The 19851-nt window shown below is 36.2% G+C and overlaps 1 protein-coding gene across 28 annotated transcripts in view; it reads right to left on the bottom strand.

Moving 5' to 3' along the window:
* Window positions 1-19851, bottom strand: part of DOCK3 (dedicator of cytokinesis 3) — a 197761-nt gene that overhangs the window by 121581 nt on the left and 56329 nt on the right. For 26 of the 28 annotated variants that reach the window (XM_065075190.1, XM_065075201.1, XM_065075191.1 and 23 more), the window contains exons 6-9: window positions 13923-14071; window positions 8305-8389; window positions 1581-1622; window positions 190-344 (exon numbers count right to left, since the gene is read on the bottom strand). In XM_065075190.1, the coding sequence (XP_064931262.1) occupies window positions 190-344; window positions 1581-1622; window positions 8305-8389; window positions 13923-14071 (431 nt within the window). Of the gene's footprint in view, window positions 1-189; window positions 345-1580; window positions 1623-8304; window positions 8390-13922; window positions 14072-19851 lie in introns of those variants that run through there. The other 2 variants (XM_065075218.1, XM_021301036.2) reach the window with 2 other exon arrangements.

The following is a 19851-nucleotide window of genomic DNA, read 5'->3' as shown; positions in this document are numbered from 1 at the left end:
ATATACAATTATTAGTATTACTCATATTCTCATGTATGCATTGCCAGGCTGTCAACTTCTGGTTTATCAGCTTTTTGCTTTCAGTTGTGTCACAAGAAGACCTCACACGTTTTTCTCCAATGTATTTGCTTTTTTTTTGCACACATCTCCCCTCCCTCCATTCTTTTTAGTTCTTTGATACAGTCCCACCTGATCTGCTTGCCTTCTCGAACATCATACAAGGAAAAAAAGACATCTGTGTCTTCTCCAATTGTATTATAGGTGAAGCTCTTTAGACTGAGAAAGAAGTGATGAGGCACTGGCATTCGGCAAGCTTCCCCATGACGCTGACGAATTGTATCCACCTAATTAAAAACAACAAAAATGATTTTTAGTTCTTCACAAATAAAAGATGTGACTGACTTAATTTCGACAGAGATTCTGCTCCCCTTCATCAAGTAAAAGCTTAATCTCAAATATATTCTACCTTAGAGATACATACTAGATTCAATTTACTTCCTCTATTTTTTTAATTTTTTAATTCGAATAATTTGAGACGCCACAATAACAACGTAAATATGAGATAAATGGTTTATGCATTTGAAATCTATTTTTATAATGTAAACCAAGTCAATCCAATTTCTCAAATATTGTCTTGCTTCTGGTACTGAAAATGAACTACAATAAGATGGTGCTTGGGTGGTTCTTGATGACTTCCATTTAAAGCAGATGGACTTCAAAGCATTTTTTAAGAATAACATTTGTTACATTATTTCTTTTTAGCAGCTGCAATTCATTTATGGAGGTCATTTAGAACCAGGCTTTACAAGTTAATATGCCCTGCAGGTGTAACAAAAAGAAGTCTTAACAATGGTTGATAACATGAGCAACCAATGAAGTCAAATAGCAGAAAGTTTTACATTTTGACTCTGTACACCAAGACCTATTTACAGCACTGAAAACGAGGGTGACAAAAAAGTATTACTAGAAAAAAATTATTCTTTGATTTCATAGCTCTTTATTTCCCTTGTACGCTGATCTTAATAGACAGGTTGCAAGAATACCTTAAGCTAACTAGGTTAGTCTCCTCTGAATGTGTAGACAGGTACATACCAACAAAGAAAATCTTAACATTTTCAGACTTTCAACCCAGATTTGTACTAGCTTAAAAAAAAAATAGAGCTTAAAATGAATTAAATCCAAGTAAATCCTCATCCTTTTAAGACAGGTACCTGTGGAAGTACACTTCTCCTGGAAAGATTAGACCCAGGTTCCACAACCTGGAAAGGATTATATTACCTAAGAAAGGATATGTGAAACAGGAGCCTGTTAACCCATGTGTTAGCAGGTGGAAAGAATACTCAAATTGGCAGACTGAGGCTTTTGATGTCACTACAGAAGTTAACCTTTTAAGAACAACAGTTAGAGCTAAGGAAAAGAGGCCTAAACGGAAGTTGAAGAACTTTAAGAAGTTAACTACTTGGGGGTCTTCTGAGGAAGTGTTCTAAGGGCAGGGACTTACCTAATAATCTCCATCATACCTTTGGATACATCCCTAAGCGCTTAAAGACAACAAAAAATCATATGTAGATGATGTTTACCTGGGATGTGCTCTGCTGCACACTGTGTCTACTTGACAGATGCTGTGGAGATACAAAGTAGTAAAATTTAAACCTTTTGGAAGTAAGATATATCTACATTATATCTATGTAGCATCAGAACAGCAATTTTAAAATATGACAGTTCAAGACTATTACCAACTTTTCACAGCCTTTTTTTCACAGTATATCATCATTCACGAGACCACTAGCTTTCCGAAAACTTTTCTCAGGTAAGCCATCTCTTGGCCTAACTACTTGAATTTACAGGTGATATTTGCCTTAGCTTCATGTAAATGGCTGTCACAAGCTAGACAAAACTTCCAACACTGTAAAAGCATTTCTCTTTGAGAAGTCTGTCACCCCATACTGTGTAATTATACTGTAAAATCTATGTGCTCTCTTGCTAAACGGGGGGGATACTTCACCATTAATCCTCATCTAACCACTATGCTATGAGAAGGTGCACTTGTTAAACAACACAGACATCTGGAAAGGAAGATGGATTTTAGACTTTGTCTAAATTTTTTGCCCTAACCAGGAAATGAAATCCCAATAAATGGTTAAAGACTCTTTTACAATTTCAGCTGGCCAACACCTGTAAAGAATCATCAGTATAACGAGCTACATCTCCAAAATGGAACTCGGAAGATGATCCTGTATTTAAAGCCCTCTATGATAGAAGGAGATGTTATAATCAGAAAGTTGATTGCAAGTCTCAGTGAACCTATTTAATCTCCAAAGGGAGATTTAAATACTAATCTAAATTGATAAGGTTTCAGAGAGCTTTAAAAACCATATCATTAATGATTCTTTCATGCCCATTCTCCACACATTCATCTTAACATTAGCATTTTAAACTGAAATATTAACATGAACACTACCGCACGTAACTATTGCCTTCATCCATCCATCTCTATCCTTTTATTACATACTCAGCATCTTATTCTGACCAAAAATACTCTGTAGCAGGACCAGCACAATATGATGATAACCTCATTGTTCCAGAAGAGGTTAAAGACAGACCACAAAATATATTCAGCAATACTTTTTTTCCAAACTACGCCACTGTCTCTCCCACAGAACAGACTTTTCACCACAAAAGGAGAGATAATCTTCATAATGAGGCGGAATCAAGAAGATATTAAGTTAAATGGCATATTTTGACATCTGTTTACATTCACAGTTACAAAAATGTCCTATTTCACACTGTCAGCGGAAGAAGTAATGATCTCCAGCTCCTTTGTTTGCCTAGCTACTGCACTATCTTCTGAATGTTAAAACCCTCCAGGTTTAGGTGGCTGAGTTGCCTATATTTTCTTTTTTGTCACCTGCCAGAACTCAAAATCAGCTGGCATAGAAAAGACCAGTTATTTAAGCTGCTCAAGGTATCCTGGCTTCTTTTGACTAAAATTCATCTTCAAATCCGAGTAAGAAAGAGGGAGATAAACTCAAGGAAAAAGGCTGCACTTCAGAAGCAACAATTGACTGCAGAAGTTAAATGTTGCATTTATGACTCTCACTTGTACCCTACATTTTTCAGATAATTTCTTTCATTTGTCTACATTATTTTGAGTTCTGATCCTTTGTAGTATTTGCATATTTACAAGCATACTCCATATTTCATCGCCCAGTCATTAATGACACATGAAGCACTACAAAATGGAAGATGACCACAAGAAATTAAGCCAATTCATCCTACCTCCTATTTAATCAAATTATTGACAATCATTCTTCAACTTTTTTTTTTTTTTTCAGTATGGGTTTTCTAATTAGCTTTGTGTTTACTCTACAGTAATTTCATCTAGAACTAATGACCTTAGGAGAATTTCAATTAAAAAAACAATTAAAATCTTTATGAAAATCGAAATACGGCATCAGCTGCTTTTCCTCTATGCACTAGCCTCACTTCTCTTCTGGAAGGAAATTGGAGCTTTTAGAAATTACTTATTCTGAACAAGTTCACAATCACTATTGCACACATCCTTTTTGCCACTACCTGGATATTTTTTTCTGTTCCAGCTTTTTGTAGAGGCAGAGAATGACTATTAGCTTCCCCTCCTCCATCACATTTTTTAAAGGTGTAAAGTATTCTTGCTTTTTGCCCATATTCTGGAAGTTTATCCATCTTTCCATTTGTTATCACTAACACGTCTAATATAGCTTCTCACATCCTAAATTAAATGTATGTAGTTCTAAATCCCCTTGAACTGGTAACTACTTTATAAACTTACCCCCCAGTTCTGCTGTGACTCATTTTTCCAAAGGTATTGTTAGTGATCTGGCAGAGTTTACCGCCTTACCAGGGCTTAAGGGGGGTGAAAAGGACATTAAATGACACGTTATTTTCTTGCATCACGTGCCAATTGGTTTCCCTCTAGTATAAAAACTTTTCTTTAGTTTCCCAATTACTACTAGTTTATTGATGTAAAATTGCTTCTTGATACAATTGACAATATTTGCTTGTCATATCTTAATTTGTGCATTGCCTTCTGTTTTTCTATTCAGCCATTTGTGGTACTCTATTATGCTTTTCTATACTTCTGTTCTTCTACGTTTCCTCTTGATAACCTTAATTTCCCTTTCTTTCGCTCTTGTGACTGAAGGCAATGAAAAATCCTTAATTTATCCAACTTGGTCTCTTAGTGAATAGCTTGTGATTTTGTTCTAATTTACTGAAAGAGCTACCAATCCTCCTTACCTCTTTTTTTTCCTGTCCAACTTGCATCCCATGATATCTTATCTACCAATATTAGTTATCACTGTTGTTCTTCCATGTTCCATTCCTAAAAATGCTTGATAAATGAATCCTATCATTACCAAGTCAGTCTCAAACTAAGTGCTTTCTATCTTCATCTTCTCAGCTGACTTCTTACTAGGGTTTAGAACCAGATGTACACAAATCTCTGATAATCTGCTTGGTTAAACAAACAACAAAACACAAAGAGATTTCATGAGCTTCCTGCACAGTTTGTGTCCAGCTGTTTTCCTTTTCTAGCAGAGTTCCAGGCAACTGAAATAACCAAATTTTATAACTACTCATTCTTACTAATCTCATTTTCTGTCTGAATAAAGAACGAGCAATTACGTTCATGGCAGCATTAACCTGAAACTTGTCTATTTATTAGGAACTCTGTTAAATTTGTGGTATTTTTTTCAGACAGTTAAACAAATGACAGTAACATAGCCAGTAGTTGTGCCTTTCCTGCACCTCTTAAATGCATCCTGAAGACACATACACAAATCAATAAATATACAGATAAGCTAGACATATTTAATTGCAGGTCTGAATATTTCTGATTTTTGCAAATGCCTCCAGACATTTGTGTCTTGTGAACCCCTTCACTAAAAAGTGCTATCCAAGTGTTCCTGCTGGACTTGTGTTGCTAAACGGCACCTTCAATCTAGTGGCAACTCCAGCACTGAGCTCCGTGGCAGAATTCCGCCAACGTATTTTCCCACAATTTCAAAAGTAATGTAAAAAGTGTTCCATTATATTAGTTAAAATCACAAACACTGTCATAAGGAAATGGCAATTTGGTTTCCTTTAGGAGTAAAGCAACGATTTCTGACAAATGCTGTGCACCTGACACCATTAGTATATAGCTTCATAATGAGTAACCTGGAGAAACAAGAAGTGTAAGGCCTCAAAACACAGTAGTTCTCACAAAGAAATGAAAATAGTAGACACACAATAGTCACGAGTATACTTAGCAATAAAAAATGAGAGCTAAAAAAGTTGTTCCAATTTCAAAATTTACCACGAAAAGCAATCTTAAGTCTAATGACTGTATTAAACGGTTGAATTTGTTGTCACAGATAGGAAACTCTAACGTGCTACCTCATCCACTGTTCTGCTAATACAAGACTCTTTTCTATGGCACATTTAACATTCTACAATCCTGCAAATATGAGAAAATAATTTGTCTCTCACAACTACTCCCACAAGATTATTTTACAACATAAAACCTCACTGCTCATTTGAGAACCCATTAAGTATTGTATTTTGCCAGGAGTAAGGAGGATTCTATCCTTGCGTTTTGTTAAATAATAAAAGTAAAGCCACATAAAAAAACCTGAACCAAAAAGAAACCACCAACGCTCTCCTCCTTCAATTTCTGCGAAATTTAAATTAAAAAAAAATAACAGGTTTTCAGCTGTTTTGGCTCCTGAAATTGTCTTCTGACTGTGAACTAGATGTGATGAGACAGCACTGTCCTCTTGAATCTACAATCTAAATCTACAGTGAAGCGTGACCTGACAAACGGTCGAGTCCTGATACCAGCGCGGATCTGAGCAGGAAACGGTGCTGTGGACATTTTCTTCAGGACTAAGATGGGTGACACAATCAGACTACTCTGACAATTAAATCTTAGCCATTTGCTGTACTACAAGTATTCAGAGTAAAAAAAGAACCTGCAGAATGAAACACAGTAGTAAAGCAATCCTGTTAGCAATTTCTCTTGCACTCTAAGTCATTACTGATTTAATTTTGAGCCAAGTTATTTCTACACTGTACTTGAAGAAATACTCTGCTGTAATAGCACCAAACTCTCCTTGGTCTATAGCAGATCCGGAACATTAAAATTAGTACCACAGAGTGATGTACTTCAGTATTTCTTATGTAACACAATTTTTATTTCTTTCCACAAACTCCACTGTTGTATGGTGCAAATAATCCAAACCAGCAACAGCATGTAGCCTGTTTAAAAAACATGCCTTTCTTTTAGGGAGAAGTACATCTTGCATATCAAAAAAACTCTACACAGATACAGACCTATCACCCCCTAGTCTCAGACAGCTGCAGGCCAATTAACATTTTAAAACAGTAAATCAAACGTTTACTAGAAGTGAAACTGTACAATATTTATGTAGAAAAAACACTATTTAATTTGCAAAATATTAAGCTAAGAAGTTGTATTAAAGTAATTGCTGGGTTTGTTTGGTTTTTAAATAAAATAGCACCTCAGGAAAGGTTTGCATTCACTTTCCTCTGAATATTACATGCCATTTCTCCCTTTATAGTTACATCATAATCCTAAACAAAATTAACTGTATTATATAGTCCTAATAACAATGGAGAATCCAAATACACTTAAGTTGCAAATTGCAATCCATTAATGGCACAACTCACATTTCTAAAACAACTTTAACTTTACTATGTACTAACATGCATGTACTAGTGACTAGTATTGATAGAAATTGGAACTCACTGCAATGAAGGAATTTTACTACTTGCCACTGTGAACATCCAAACATTCCTATTCAGATGCACCACATGTGTTTTCTAAGGGACATTGCCACACAACAGAGATGGCCTTAATGCCCAAGGATTAGTTTTACTTAAGTTATTCATTGCTCTCCCTCCTTCCTCCTTTTCTGTGAACTCAAAAATCTCTGAAACAGGGCAAAGATTATCTACACAACACCCAGAAGCAGACTTTTCACTGAAGTATTCTGCATCTGCAGAGCTGAAGGAGTGAAATAGTGGCTCTCATGCACTTTCGGGACTCACACAGACTGTTGATGGACTCCAGGTTCGAGAAGCTTTAATCAATGGAAGAAGTAGGATGATCAGTACTAGATCACACAACAGGAAGCACTTCTACTTTTCCTACCAAGTTAATAACTGCTCTTTGAAGTAACAATCCTATTAGCCTTCTTCATTACACATCAATAAAATTTGCCAGCACATTTGCCTGGCTCAGGGTGCTTTCAAATGATTAGATCTCTGCAAATATTACCACAGTTAATTTCTGGAGCTTCCAAGTTTTTGTATTATTTCCTATCTGACAGAATTCAACACTATACTTACAAAAGGCAGTGGCAAACTGCAGATTACGTAATATAATGCCTGCAGAATATATGCAGGAACCAGAGGTCTAGAAAATCTGACCCATGAAGAAAATCTGTGAGAAAATGAGCTATTTAGCCTAAGAAAGAGAAGACTGAATGGGACTTATCAAGCCCTCAAGTACACACAGGGTGGTGCAACCAGGCAGGAGCAATCTGTTCCTCTGTGGACACAGCTTAACCCGCAGCGAGAAATCTCTGTGTAAGACCACCATTAATCAAACTTCCAAACTGTAAGAACAGTGAACTGAGCAAAAAGATTGCCTGAGTAGGCTGTGGAGTCTCAACCACTGGAGATTTTTAGTAACAGCAGAAGTTGTCAGAAATGGCAGAGGCAATCGATCCCGATATTAAGCAGAAGAATGGACTGGATGACCTCTTCAGATTTTCCAGCCCTATTTTTCCTTAATTAGACAAATAAATGAAGATTATTGCTACTTCACTGAATGCTAGCACACTGATTGTAGCAACAAAGACCAAAGTTAATAATTATTCCCATTAGCTGTATCAGATGGGTCTGTGTTTTTAGAACTTCTTTTACTGTTTCTGAAACAATAGATTTTAAAACCAAGAAAATGGTAGGAAAACATTCAAAGTTATCTTCTCCAGTTTTCATATCATGTTACTTCATAAATTGAATTTAAAATGTATATAAGCATGCGATTTGCAAAAGAAACTCTGTTCATTCCTAATAAAAGGAACTCAGGATACCAGAGACATTGACTGTCCTGGTGGTTAGGGTGTAAATGAGAAAGACATTCACCTTACAACATTATTCTAATCAAGAAAATACGTAAGAGTAAAGAATAAAAATTTCTTCCCTTCTTTCCCTCCCAAAGTGAAAACTCAAAGGAATCTCCCACAGATTTCTTACCATTTTATAAAGATCTGAAACACTGATCTGATCTGAATCCACAACCTCAAAGTCCTTCCGAGGAACTAAATCTAGGCCCAAATGTCTGCAAAAGAGAAGGAACAATGGTAAGTATAATACATTAGTGATGTTATACATCACTGCTATCTACTACATATCTACTACTCAAGGCAGAGACTCAAGAAACACTAAGCTATTTCTTTTTGCAATTTTTAACCATTAAACTGATAATCCTTCTAAATAAAATTAAATGCAAATATCAAACAAAAACCCCTATGAACTTGTTACTTTTTGTTCACTGGCTTCAGTGGAGCTATAGCAATTAACGCTAGTTGAAGCTTTTGGCCAATGTATTGGTGCAGTATCCAGAACAATTAATTTCATACACAGAAACATAGTAAGCAAATGAAGTTACTACTCTGTAGTATCTGAGCAGATTCCTTCACTAGAAAATTAAAAAGTTGCATTAGTAACCCTTTTCAAATCTGCAAATAAATACTGTGCCTTAAGAAGCTGCTTTGAAATTCCTGGTGTTCATGCAACTAAATCTCCCAACTTTATCACTGTACAAACACACTATTTTTTATTATGACAAACAATAACTGCAATACCAACAAGAATTTCAATCTGTATTTGTAACACCTGCACACAAAAACCCCTTTTAATTACTCTGAACTGAAATAATATTTTGGCTCAAATCAAATATTGAAACCATTTTTTAAGAAAAGTATTCCAGTGCAAAGAGGATGAGCAGTTAAGTAAAGAAGGCAGCTCAGGTCACAGCTGCATGCGAGTAGTAGACAGAATAAGCTATTTTGCATCCAGACAAATAAATGAACAACTACTAGGAATTAATAAATAATTGTAGATTGCAGAACAAGACAACCTAAGAGGTGTCAAATCCCAACTTGTGCTCTGTAGATCTTCAGGTTCTGAGGCAAAAAGAGTTCAGGGCATTACAATACAAAGGTATTCTAAACACACACATGTGGAGTAAAATTAAAGCAGCACGTGAATGAACCATTTTCCTGCTTTCATGTTAGGTAACTTTGATACTTAATTTACAGGTATTTTATATGGAAATTCTTGATAGTCTTAAAGTAAAAAATAAATCATAAGGGGTGCCGTCATGGACTACCTTTGCACTGTCACTAAGTACCAAAGAAAAGCAAAAGGCAATTTAATTTTGTAATCGGAGAGGGAAACGTTCTGCACAGACTTGGTCCTCATGGCAAATGAAAAATTTTATTTGAAGAAAACCTCTCAGGTACCACAGAATAATTGTATGGTGCAATAAACAGAAGCCTCCAGGCAATACATAGTCTCTATCTGAGCACTTAAAGCAACAGCAAGGAAGAACCAGTGGTGTGTAGGAAGCCCAGTCACCTTTGCTGACCATTGCACTTTTAATCATTGCCTGTAGGTTTCCCAATGCCATAGTTCTTACTGAAACTTTGATTAATCAGGTTTTCCTTCCTTATATTCCTAAACCATTGTATCTCAAAAATATAGCTCAGCGCTGGCCCACTTGCTGGCAAATAACTGCAATTAAAATATTGTACTGACAAACTGGAATTTCCACATTCTTAGTTCTTTGCCAAAGCCAATTATATTTTCAATGGAAAAAGGAACAATTTTCCTCCTTTAATGCAGTTTTAATGCCAAATGCCAGCTTCTAAACTCTAAGGCTAAATTGCGAAAGTGATGGTTATACACATTTTACACATTCTGTTTTCATAAAATCTATCAAACACAAGTTATCTCTGGGCCAAGACCAGTAAATGAAAACTGCAGCTGCAAAGACAAAAATTGCTTTATCTATTTACTAAATGAAAATTATTAAAATAAGAACGCACTAGGTAATCCTTAACTGCAGCTGCCATTTGAGCCTACTTATAATAGAAATTCCAAAAATAGAACAGAAAAAAATGGAAACAGGTAAAAATAGTAATATACAAAAAGCCTACTTCAAAGTTTTTTAAAAAACATTAATGCTCATCATATTCATTCAGTTTTCCTGAATCTGAATACCTAAACCACCTCAAAACCAGCCTGTCACTCATGTGTCCACACACACACCCCCCTAAAGAAAATTCATAAAGAAATTTCTCCTCAACATATTGATATTAATAAATTATTTTATAATGGCATTATCAAATACACTTGTAACCACATGAGTTTTAAAGTTTTACAGAAAAAACTGCCAAAGCTAATCATAGCCTGAAATTGTTCTGTTCTTATTGTTTCAACTCTCTAAAGAACTGAGGTCACAAGCAGTTGGACTCATTACTGAATACATGACAAAGGTACTATCTTCTACTTAATAATGTTCAATACAACTGCAGTAGCATCCCTGTGAAACTTCTCTCTTATCCTATTTTTAGTTAAATCCCTTAACACCGTGGATTCCCAGCCCAGAAGATTCTCATTCTCTAATACTATGTTAATCCTGCACAACACTTGCTCCCAGCAAGTAAAGGTGTCTTTTGCTTGAGTACTAATATGCTGTCATCTATTGTGCAGGTGAAAGTTCAGGTTTACGCATTTAATTTGTATCAATTATTTTTTTTTGTCTGCAAAGGACTGACAAATAACGCCTGGAAAGGCCGTGACAGTCAGGGGCCCACTTTCACTCTCTACTATCAAATACTTCGGGAATACAATAACATCAGCTGCCAAGCAGTATTTCTCCAAAACACAGCATGCATAAAAATTAGGTAATGGTCTGGTTTGTTTACTTGACAGTTCCTCTCTTCACAGTACTTTTTTCTACAAGCAAATTCATGTGCTTTTTAATTCTGCCTTAACATTGAGCTGCCTTTCAAAAATATTTCCCCCATCTACCTACAAAATATGCCCAAGCCGATCAACTACCACTCAGAATCTCTAGATACTTTTTCTCTCCAGTAATACAAACACAAGCCGATAGACAAAAATAATAGTGTTGTCAATACTGAGAAGGATGAACGTACAACTCTACTTCAGCTTAACTGGGCTTCTAGAGAAAAACAACTTGGTTTTAATAGTAATTTCAAAGAATGATCTTAATTTCTAATATTTTCATTTATTTATAACACAAATGCTACATCATTTGGAATTCATAAAACCACAACTCATAACAACTCTTCCTAGAAGAACCTTGCAGAAATATGCCACTTGAGTAAAAAAAATGTCTTTAAGACGCACATCCAAACCTGAAGAACAGGTTGGGAGAACTCATCACATCTCTAAAATATACAAGATCTCATGCCTTTGCCCCCAAAAATGTACATTTTACCTTTACTCTTTACAGCTTTAACTTTGCAGCCACCAATTTTCCTTGTATTCCTTCTCTCTCTCAAAGCTTCACTTAATTTAAATCATATTTCTCTTAAACAAATACATTTATAAAGGTGGCAAAGGGAAAAGAAATGATCCTGACAGTGATTCACATGAACTGTGTGTTGTTTCCAATAACTCCTGAAGAACACAAGGGATGGCCACCAGAACTGCTGTCAGCATATTTAAGGGAAAATGGTACCGGTTTAACAAACTCAAACCCAACTGGTGATGACAGGAAGTGTGATTTTCATGCTTGCATCACTACTTCCCAAATAATACGATGCATTACTGATCAAGGTCAGGAGAAAAGTACCTTTACACATTAAGTAAGCATATATGCCATACATTAGATGCCTAAGATACCCTCTTTTCTGAAAGGTACTTGGACACGGAATGTCTTCTATTAGATTGTACTATCTTGAATAATTACAGATCAGCTCAGACTGTATGTATTTAAGCTTCTCGGTTAACAATAATACATGTTAATAATGACACATTTATTTTATTTGCAAATTTCAAGCATGACAGAACAAGCAATGAATATTATCACATTATTTGAGAAAGGGTAGTACTATGTGAATATATATATATGAAAATCATCAGTGTTTTTTTAACAAATTAAGACACGTGGTCATGAGTTTCATGATAGAACTCAGAGAGAAGATACAGAAAAAAGTGACAGAACTCTCCCAGAAATTATATGGGAAAGAGCAATATTGCAGAAAGACCCTCCAAACCCCCAGACACCTGTATTTAAATACTGCATAGTGTACACAATCTTTTCAATCATATGCCTTTTTATGCGGTTCCTTTATTGACACACTCTTCTGTTTCTGCTTGTGCCTCTGATATCACATACCTGAAGATCAGTACCTGTTCTTATCTAGTGAGAAATACAGAATTTTTTTTTCCTAAACAAGCACCCTAGGCAGATTAATTTAATCATTAACATATTTATATTTACTGATTTCACTACTAGTTTTCCATTATTGTAATGCATTAGATTTACCTTGATAGTTTTAAACTACTCTGTAGTTAATGATCTTACATTTAATTTTTTTTTTTGTAAAGTCTATAGCCACCTCATTGAACAACCTTTTCTCTTCCTTGCTGCACTGCACCACTGTCTACTCTCCTCAGCTTTTTTTCTTACAGCACTTTCACAGTTTCCTGTTGCTAATTTCATCCATACATTCTTTGAGCAAAAATGCCTAGGCATAGTGCTCAAAAATGGTCTCTTGGTTCCCATTTACTCTACTGGGAATGATAATGGAAAATATCTGTAACTCTGCACTGCAGAACAATGACTTGATGCAATCTATTAGTCTATGTCCTTCAGAGCTTGCTTTCAACAAGAGAGAAATGAAATGTAGCATGGGGGCTGGCTAAATCTTCACCAAGGTATTCAAGCATGTCTCTCGGATAGAGTCCTGAAGTGGGTGACTAAGGAACAGAGTCATAAAGATACATTAGTGAAAAACACTTCACTTTCTTCCTTAGTTGTCAACTTAGAGAATTCCTTCCCCCACGTGTTAATTAGCACTAATCCTACTCCTAAAAAGAAGCAGTCCTCTGTGCTTGAGGAGGATGGTATTTCCTTTGAAAAGGTCATATACATGTCATACAAAACTTACCTGTCCAATACAGTATCTCAGGACAAATCAAGTTCTTGAGAAGAGCTAGTTTTTGTCTAATGGCAATTTATCAACATTTCAGCTTCTATCAGAACCGCAGTCTTCTTTGGCTCAAAAAAAAACAAAAAACCAACCTCTCCACAAATTCACCGTGGAACTGACCAAAGAAAATCTAAACCTCTGAGAAATCTCACCAGCAGCCAAATACGTAGATTATACGTTATAGTTACATTAAACATCTAAATATTACAGGCTCAGCTCCAGTGTCACTGCTGACAGTGAGATTTTCTACTTATTGCATCAGCCATTAAAATACTTCTTCAATTGACAAATGGGTTTTTAGTATCTACGAACAGGTAGGTACTCCCAGACTTAATATTCACAATACCGATACAAAGTAAGTAAACAGACCTAGACTTTATAGTCTCAGGAAAGACCTCCTACTAAGTAAGCAGCTCGCTTTATAGTAATAATAGAAGAAATATGCAATGAGCCCACTGTAAAAAGTTGTATTTGATTTCCAAATAATGAAATGTTCTAGCTGTGTACAAATACTACTGGAAGGAAAAAGTTGATTTTTATTTTTTTATTTTTTATTTTTTTTAATAAAAGCTATTTTAAAAGAATTAGAACAAACAGTACCCAGGCGGTACCTGTACTTACTCATTGCCCCAGTCCAGCCTCACTGTGAGGTGTCTCTTGACCTCCCGCACCTGATCCTGTGTCAAGTGACCTGACAGCAGCTGTCTGCGCAGGTCAATGAGCTCATTCATCACATGGCGCAGTTTGTAGAAAAGATCTACCTTATGCTTCTGTAAAGGCATATTTTTGGGAGGAGAGGGGAAGAGAGTGAGAGAGAAAGAAAGAAAGCAAAGGGAGGGACAAGGAGGGGAGAGAAAAAGGGGAAAGAGAGATGGGAGAGAGATTAATAAGTTTGGAAAGAGAAAGAGTGTGAGAAATAAGAAAGAAAAAGAGAGAAAGAGATATTAATAAAGTTACCAAATTTTCATTTAATTACCCTAGAGGAACATTAATCCACTTTGTACAAGCTTTAAAATATTTACATCAAAAAGTAGTGTTAACTGCTGCTTTTTAAATTGTGTAACTTTTAATTTCTAAAGTTTAGGCTCACTCTGCTGAGGGGTCCATTTGCTGATGGAACCTAATGCTATAGATGATTCATTATGTGTAGCAGTGATCGCTTACTCCAATCATATAATGAATTCAAAGCTTTAGATTTAAGGTAGCAGAGAGGTGAAAAGGTTTGTTTTCTGTCAGCAGCTAACTTCATGTCTCTGGACACTTCACTACAACAGAAAACCACTTTTAATATTTTTGATATTCCAATTACTAAAGTTTACCCACCTACATTAGGTGGCTGGATATGAATAGTCATTATCTGCACTCTAAAAGGAACTAAAGTAATCAATGATAAAATCGACCTGCAAAACTACTTAAAAAAAAAGAAAATCACCATAGATAGTGGAAAAAACCCACTATATTACCACCAGCAATTGAAAAAAAGAGTCCCAACAACTAACAACACAATCCTTCCCAAAAGAACTAGTATTCTTCAAACGTGAAAAAAAAAAACACCAAAACCCAACCAAAAACCTAAATCAACAACAGAAAACAAAGATAAACCTCCAATAACAACAAAACACACACACAAAAACCCCACCCCTCAAAAAACAACAAAAAACCCCAGCCCAAAACCAACCCCCCCAACCAGACAGAACTGGAAATGGTTATTTCCTGCAGGGGGAAAAAAGTATGTGCAAAGTCCAGAAAAAGAGAGTCTGAGGCTCACAAAACCAGCTGCCTGTCAGCACCCAAACTACTCCAGTATCTGCTAGATGGGAATTGCATGCCAAGGCTTGTCGACAACAGCACCAACAAAACCCCCTCCTGTTTCAGTTAAATCCTGGGGTTTTTTTAAACCACTAAGCTCCATTTCTACCTGTATGCAAAGCCTGAAACATTTGAATCTCACTTATGGGAAACACTGACGAGATGGACTGAAACTGAGGTTTCGCAAGCTGGCACTGTACTGACTGCACTTTTTCTTGGAAATTAGTGTTTTATAAAAGCTCTCTAAATAAATATACCTGCATTTATCAAGACTAGATCTGATAGAAGAACGTCCACAAAGAAAAACATAATATGTTACAATGGAAAATGCTTATTAGAAAAAAATTGTTTTCACTTGTTTTACTAAAAATAGGATGAGATGAAAAAAGAATTTCCATCTAGTTGAGTTTGTTTTCCTACAAGACCACTAGATTTGCCTGACTTAGGAAAACATTTCAATGCACTCCATTTTGATGAGCATTTTATTAATTTCTCTGAACCTAATTATACAGCTGTTGTGCTGAAGCAGGTTAAGCACAGATGGAATCATCTGCTCCTCCTAACAATTTTAGGATGAAAAGATGTACCAATCTTTCAACTATGCATCAAAACTGGTTCTGGTCCCAGCTGAAAAAATGGCACACAGACACTAGATCCAACAGAAAGACATATATTTCCAGAGCTGAAATACTTATCCTAGGAAGATAATCATACATAGCTGGTAAGTATAAAATGACTAGATTTCTGTTTAGGTTTCTTCAGTAAATGTGGTCCAAAGTAATTCACACAGGAGCTGAAGAAGACAGCAGGTATAGTGAATGCCTATTTTTATACGCTATTTATGTGAACAATAAAAGGTTTAACCTCCTCTAACTCACGATGAAGACAACAGAGATTGAGACTATCAAATAAGCAAGTTAGGTATATACTATCAATAAAACAGTTGGCAAGGAAATGATAATGAGAATCAGCTCCAAAATCATCATATTCATACTCCCCACATAAACCTGCTGAAAGAGCCACTCCCTCACTCGTGTAATGACGCTTTAGGGCTGGCAATGAATCCAAGTCCAGAGCCCTTTGCTGGTTAAATCACTGTATGCTCTGGAGTTATTTTTACACACTTACTTTTTACTTAAGTATCAGAAGTACTTACTTTAAATACAAATAAATGAGAAATGAGATTGTAGAAGAGAATTTTGTAAAAGCTAGTCACATTAGGTCCTATGCAATGATTAAAAACAAAAAAATAAACAACAAACCTCAAACTCAAACCTCTGTCAAAGCTCAAACGCCTCTCTTTCGTTCTATATTCATGACAATAAGCCCTTTTCAGCTCTAGTTCTCAGACTTATTCTTAAAAAAAGATTTCATTCTTCCTAAAACAGAATGAGCAAGTATGGATAGAGTGCTAAAGATATGGCGTCCTTTTCAGAAAACACAAGATCCCCTATAAGGAATGAAGAATTATCAGAAAGAGGAAAACCAGAGAAGCTGTAGCTGTGATCTCAGGCAGTTATGAAGTGACCCAGAGATGGAAGACCCATGAAAGGGAAGGAGAGAAGAGAGCTAGAACAGAGCCGCACGTAGCTCAGTTCCGGGTTTGAAGGCAGTAAAGAGTTTAAGCAATCAAGTAACAGTTTCTAATGGTCCTCCTCCCACTACAAGCATCTAGTGACTAATAAGCGCGATTTGGAAGAGAGGGAGGGAGATGCACATATTTTAATGGCTTCCTTCTCTTTCAAGGATAAAAGGACTTCAAAATTCAACACTAAACTAAGCTGATCAAGATTCCTATCCCTATGAAAAGTAAACTAATTAAATTGAAACAGATTATCCTGGACACCACATTTTCAGAAAAAAAAAAATTCTAAGTATTAGAGCCATTCAAGCAATTTTAGTGAGAGCAGCATCATAAACAAAAGCCAAACTTTACCACCTTTTTAGTAGCTAAATTTAAAAAAAAAATGCCTTGGGGAAATTAATTTAGTTTACTGTCAATTACAATAGAGTTGGGTGGTGAGAACCAAAGAAACCTAAACCACTTTGTCTCCACCCTCCCCAGGCCCAACTTCACTCCTCCATTAACCCAATTCCCGTGGGCTGCAGCCCTCAGAACAAACCTGCTTTGGTGCCGTCCTTCCCCGACTGTGCTGTGCACGGACACCCGCTACTCTGGTGCATTTTCTACTCCTCTGGCCTCAGAGCTGGGGCTGGTTCTCACTCCTTTTCCCTCATCCTCACTTTCTTTCTCAAACATGCTGTCCCAGAGGCACCAGCAGCTCTGCCCTGCAGCAGGTCCCTGGCAGAACCAGCTGGAACCAGGCTCATCCCACAGAGATGCCAGTGCCAACACCTGGGCACAGCACCCAACACAGGTGTTTGGGGTTTTCTGAACAGCTAATCACAGAAAATAAACCTGCACTCACATGAGCACAAAGCTGTTTCATGCTTCAGTGCAAGAAGACAATTTGCCTGTTTCATGCCTATGGTGGCTTTGAAATACTGAGGCTACCTTTGTCATTATTCCCTAAATAAATACCACAAAATACAAAAATGTATAGAAGTCTGCTATATTGTGGAAGATGACCTATGTATAGTCATTTTGTTGCCATGACTTCATTTAACACTGCTGTGAAGAAGTCAGGATTTTGCCTCTCTCAAGAGCAGCCCCTCAAGACATTTCCTATAGAATTGCCTTAGGCTTTACAGGGTAGAGGGACCCCAAAAATTATTTTCCTTAGAAAAGCGAGTGAGTGGCTTTTCCCAGGTTCCTTGTTATGGATTTCAGTGTCTAAATTAGATATTAAAGCCTGCAAGCGTCATCAGCACATGAAAGAAAACAGTAAAACTGGAAGCAACACAAGACTCACGCCTTTCTTTTTCAGTTTCATCTGGATTTTTTAATGAAGCAAATCATTTCATAGTAAAGCTCTGCTGGAATTTATAGATTTGTGCAATATTTATAGTTTAATCTTACCAAAAATCTCTAACATTATTACCATGCGAACCTTAAACACTACCTATCAAGCTGGACAGTATTCATCAAGTGCCTGTTGATGCCTAATGGTCACACCTTGCAGGTCAGTACAAGGATGCCTTGGGAACAGGGAAAGAACCAAAGGAAAATGTGTGTGGGAGATGGGATTAGTACACAGGTATCGAGACTGGCAAACACAGAAAAGCAAAGGAATTTGAGAACACAATTAATGCTTGCAGATATTCATGTGTTCTACATGTGTGCCTAGACACCTAGTCCTGTTTTATTATAGAACTAATACACAGGATTATATATAACTATAGGGCTTTAATAGCAGTTAAAATGTAGAAAACAGAAAGGTAAAAGTAACATCAAGCAAGAATAAAGTAAATTACAACTTCTTACTATAAAACTACAAAGTACAACGGGTAGTGATACAACCCTGGAATTTTCACAGGAGTCTGGGGTTGAGCTCACACTTTTCCACATCACACCATTCAATAAACATCAGTCTTTTAAACAAGTAACAGACTGAGAAAGGAGGGCAAGTTTTGGTTTATTTCCATTTTTTTTTTTTTAATCCTGAAGTTCTCTATTTATCAGTAAGGATGCATTAACATCAATAGTATTTACTCTCCCCTATGAATATTCATAGATTTTAGTTTCAAACAAACTATCTACTCTGATATAAATCTGTTTTAAATTGATTCTCTAGTGTATTCACAAAGGGCATGTCAATTTACAGTGCATATTAGAGCACAGTAAATTAGAGTGACAGAAAAAAGACTATCTCACATTTTTGGTAATATATTCTTCAGACCCTTTTTTTCAATGAAAACGTCTAAAATAGCTTAGAATACTGACATGGCAAAGGGAAAACTTAAATGGAAAAATAGAATGATGGAACATCACTAAAGCAAAAGCAGAGCAAAATGACAAAATTACTCTAAATTGCTGCCTATGAAGGACAGTGGGTAACATTTAAACCTGTTATCACAATGCTCTGATCTCAAGTTCAGATCTCTCCGTAAAATAATAATAAGAAAAATATTTATGAAGGATTAGTACCATTCTTCAAGAAGAGCTTTTTCCTATTTGTTTGTATCATCTCACAGACCTCAAATATCTAACTTAAAGATGCAATTCAGAATCTATTTTATTGATAGTAATGTAGTATGGTACAAAGAAAATAATATTTTCCATTTCCCTTCTAAACAACTTTTACACTTTAAACATCAGTTTTATGACACATGTAAATACCTCCAAGTACAAGTTGATACACTCACTAGCACTAAAGACGTGCACCTTGTCTAACAGAGCAATCTGGGAAAAGTAGCAGATGACAACATTTAACAGTTACTGAAAAAATTTTACATAAATCTGACACTGCTTTCATGTCTGCTTTCATGCTATTAGTATTCATTTACTTTTGATCCTTTGAGGCTCTGTATCCTCATCATCAAGAAATGTAACTTGGTCAGAATGAGACAGGCATTCTGGGTATAAATGAGTCTTGTTTGGTATTTGCTTAACAGAAAAGCAGGATGCAAAGAAGGGAGATTGGTCTCCTCCAGCAAACATAAGGAGGGGCTCTGTGGGATAATTACGTTAAGAAGAAGAAAACTGTGGTTGAAGCAATACCCTGAAGTGACCCTCTGCTCCAGCCCACCCCCATCCTGGCTGCCACTGATGGCAGCTGAGGGCTGGAAAAACCTGCATAATGAGATTGTGGAAGAGACTGCAGCTTACCATTATTTTGTT

This window comes from Columba livia, chromosome 10 (assembly GCF_036013475.1).
Source record: "Columba livia isolate bColLiv1 breed racing homer chromosome 10, bColLiv1.pat.W.v2, whole genome shotgun sequence".
In the NCBI taxonomy this organism is placed as follows: domain Eukaryota; kingdom Metazoa; phylum Chordata; class Aves; order Columbiformes; family Columbidae; genus Columba; species Columba livia.
The sequence above is the reverse complement of the archived record's forward strand: the minus strand, read 5'-3'. Positions and strand labels throughout refer to the sequence as shown.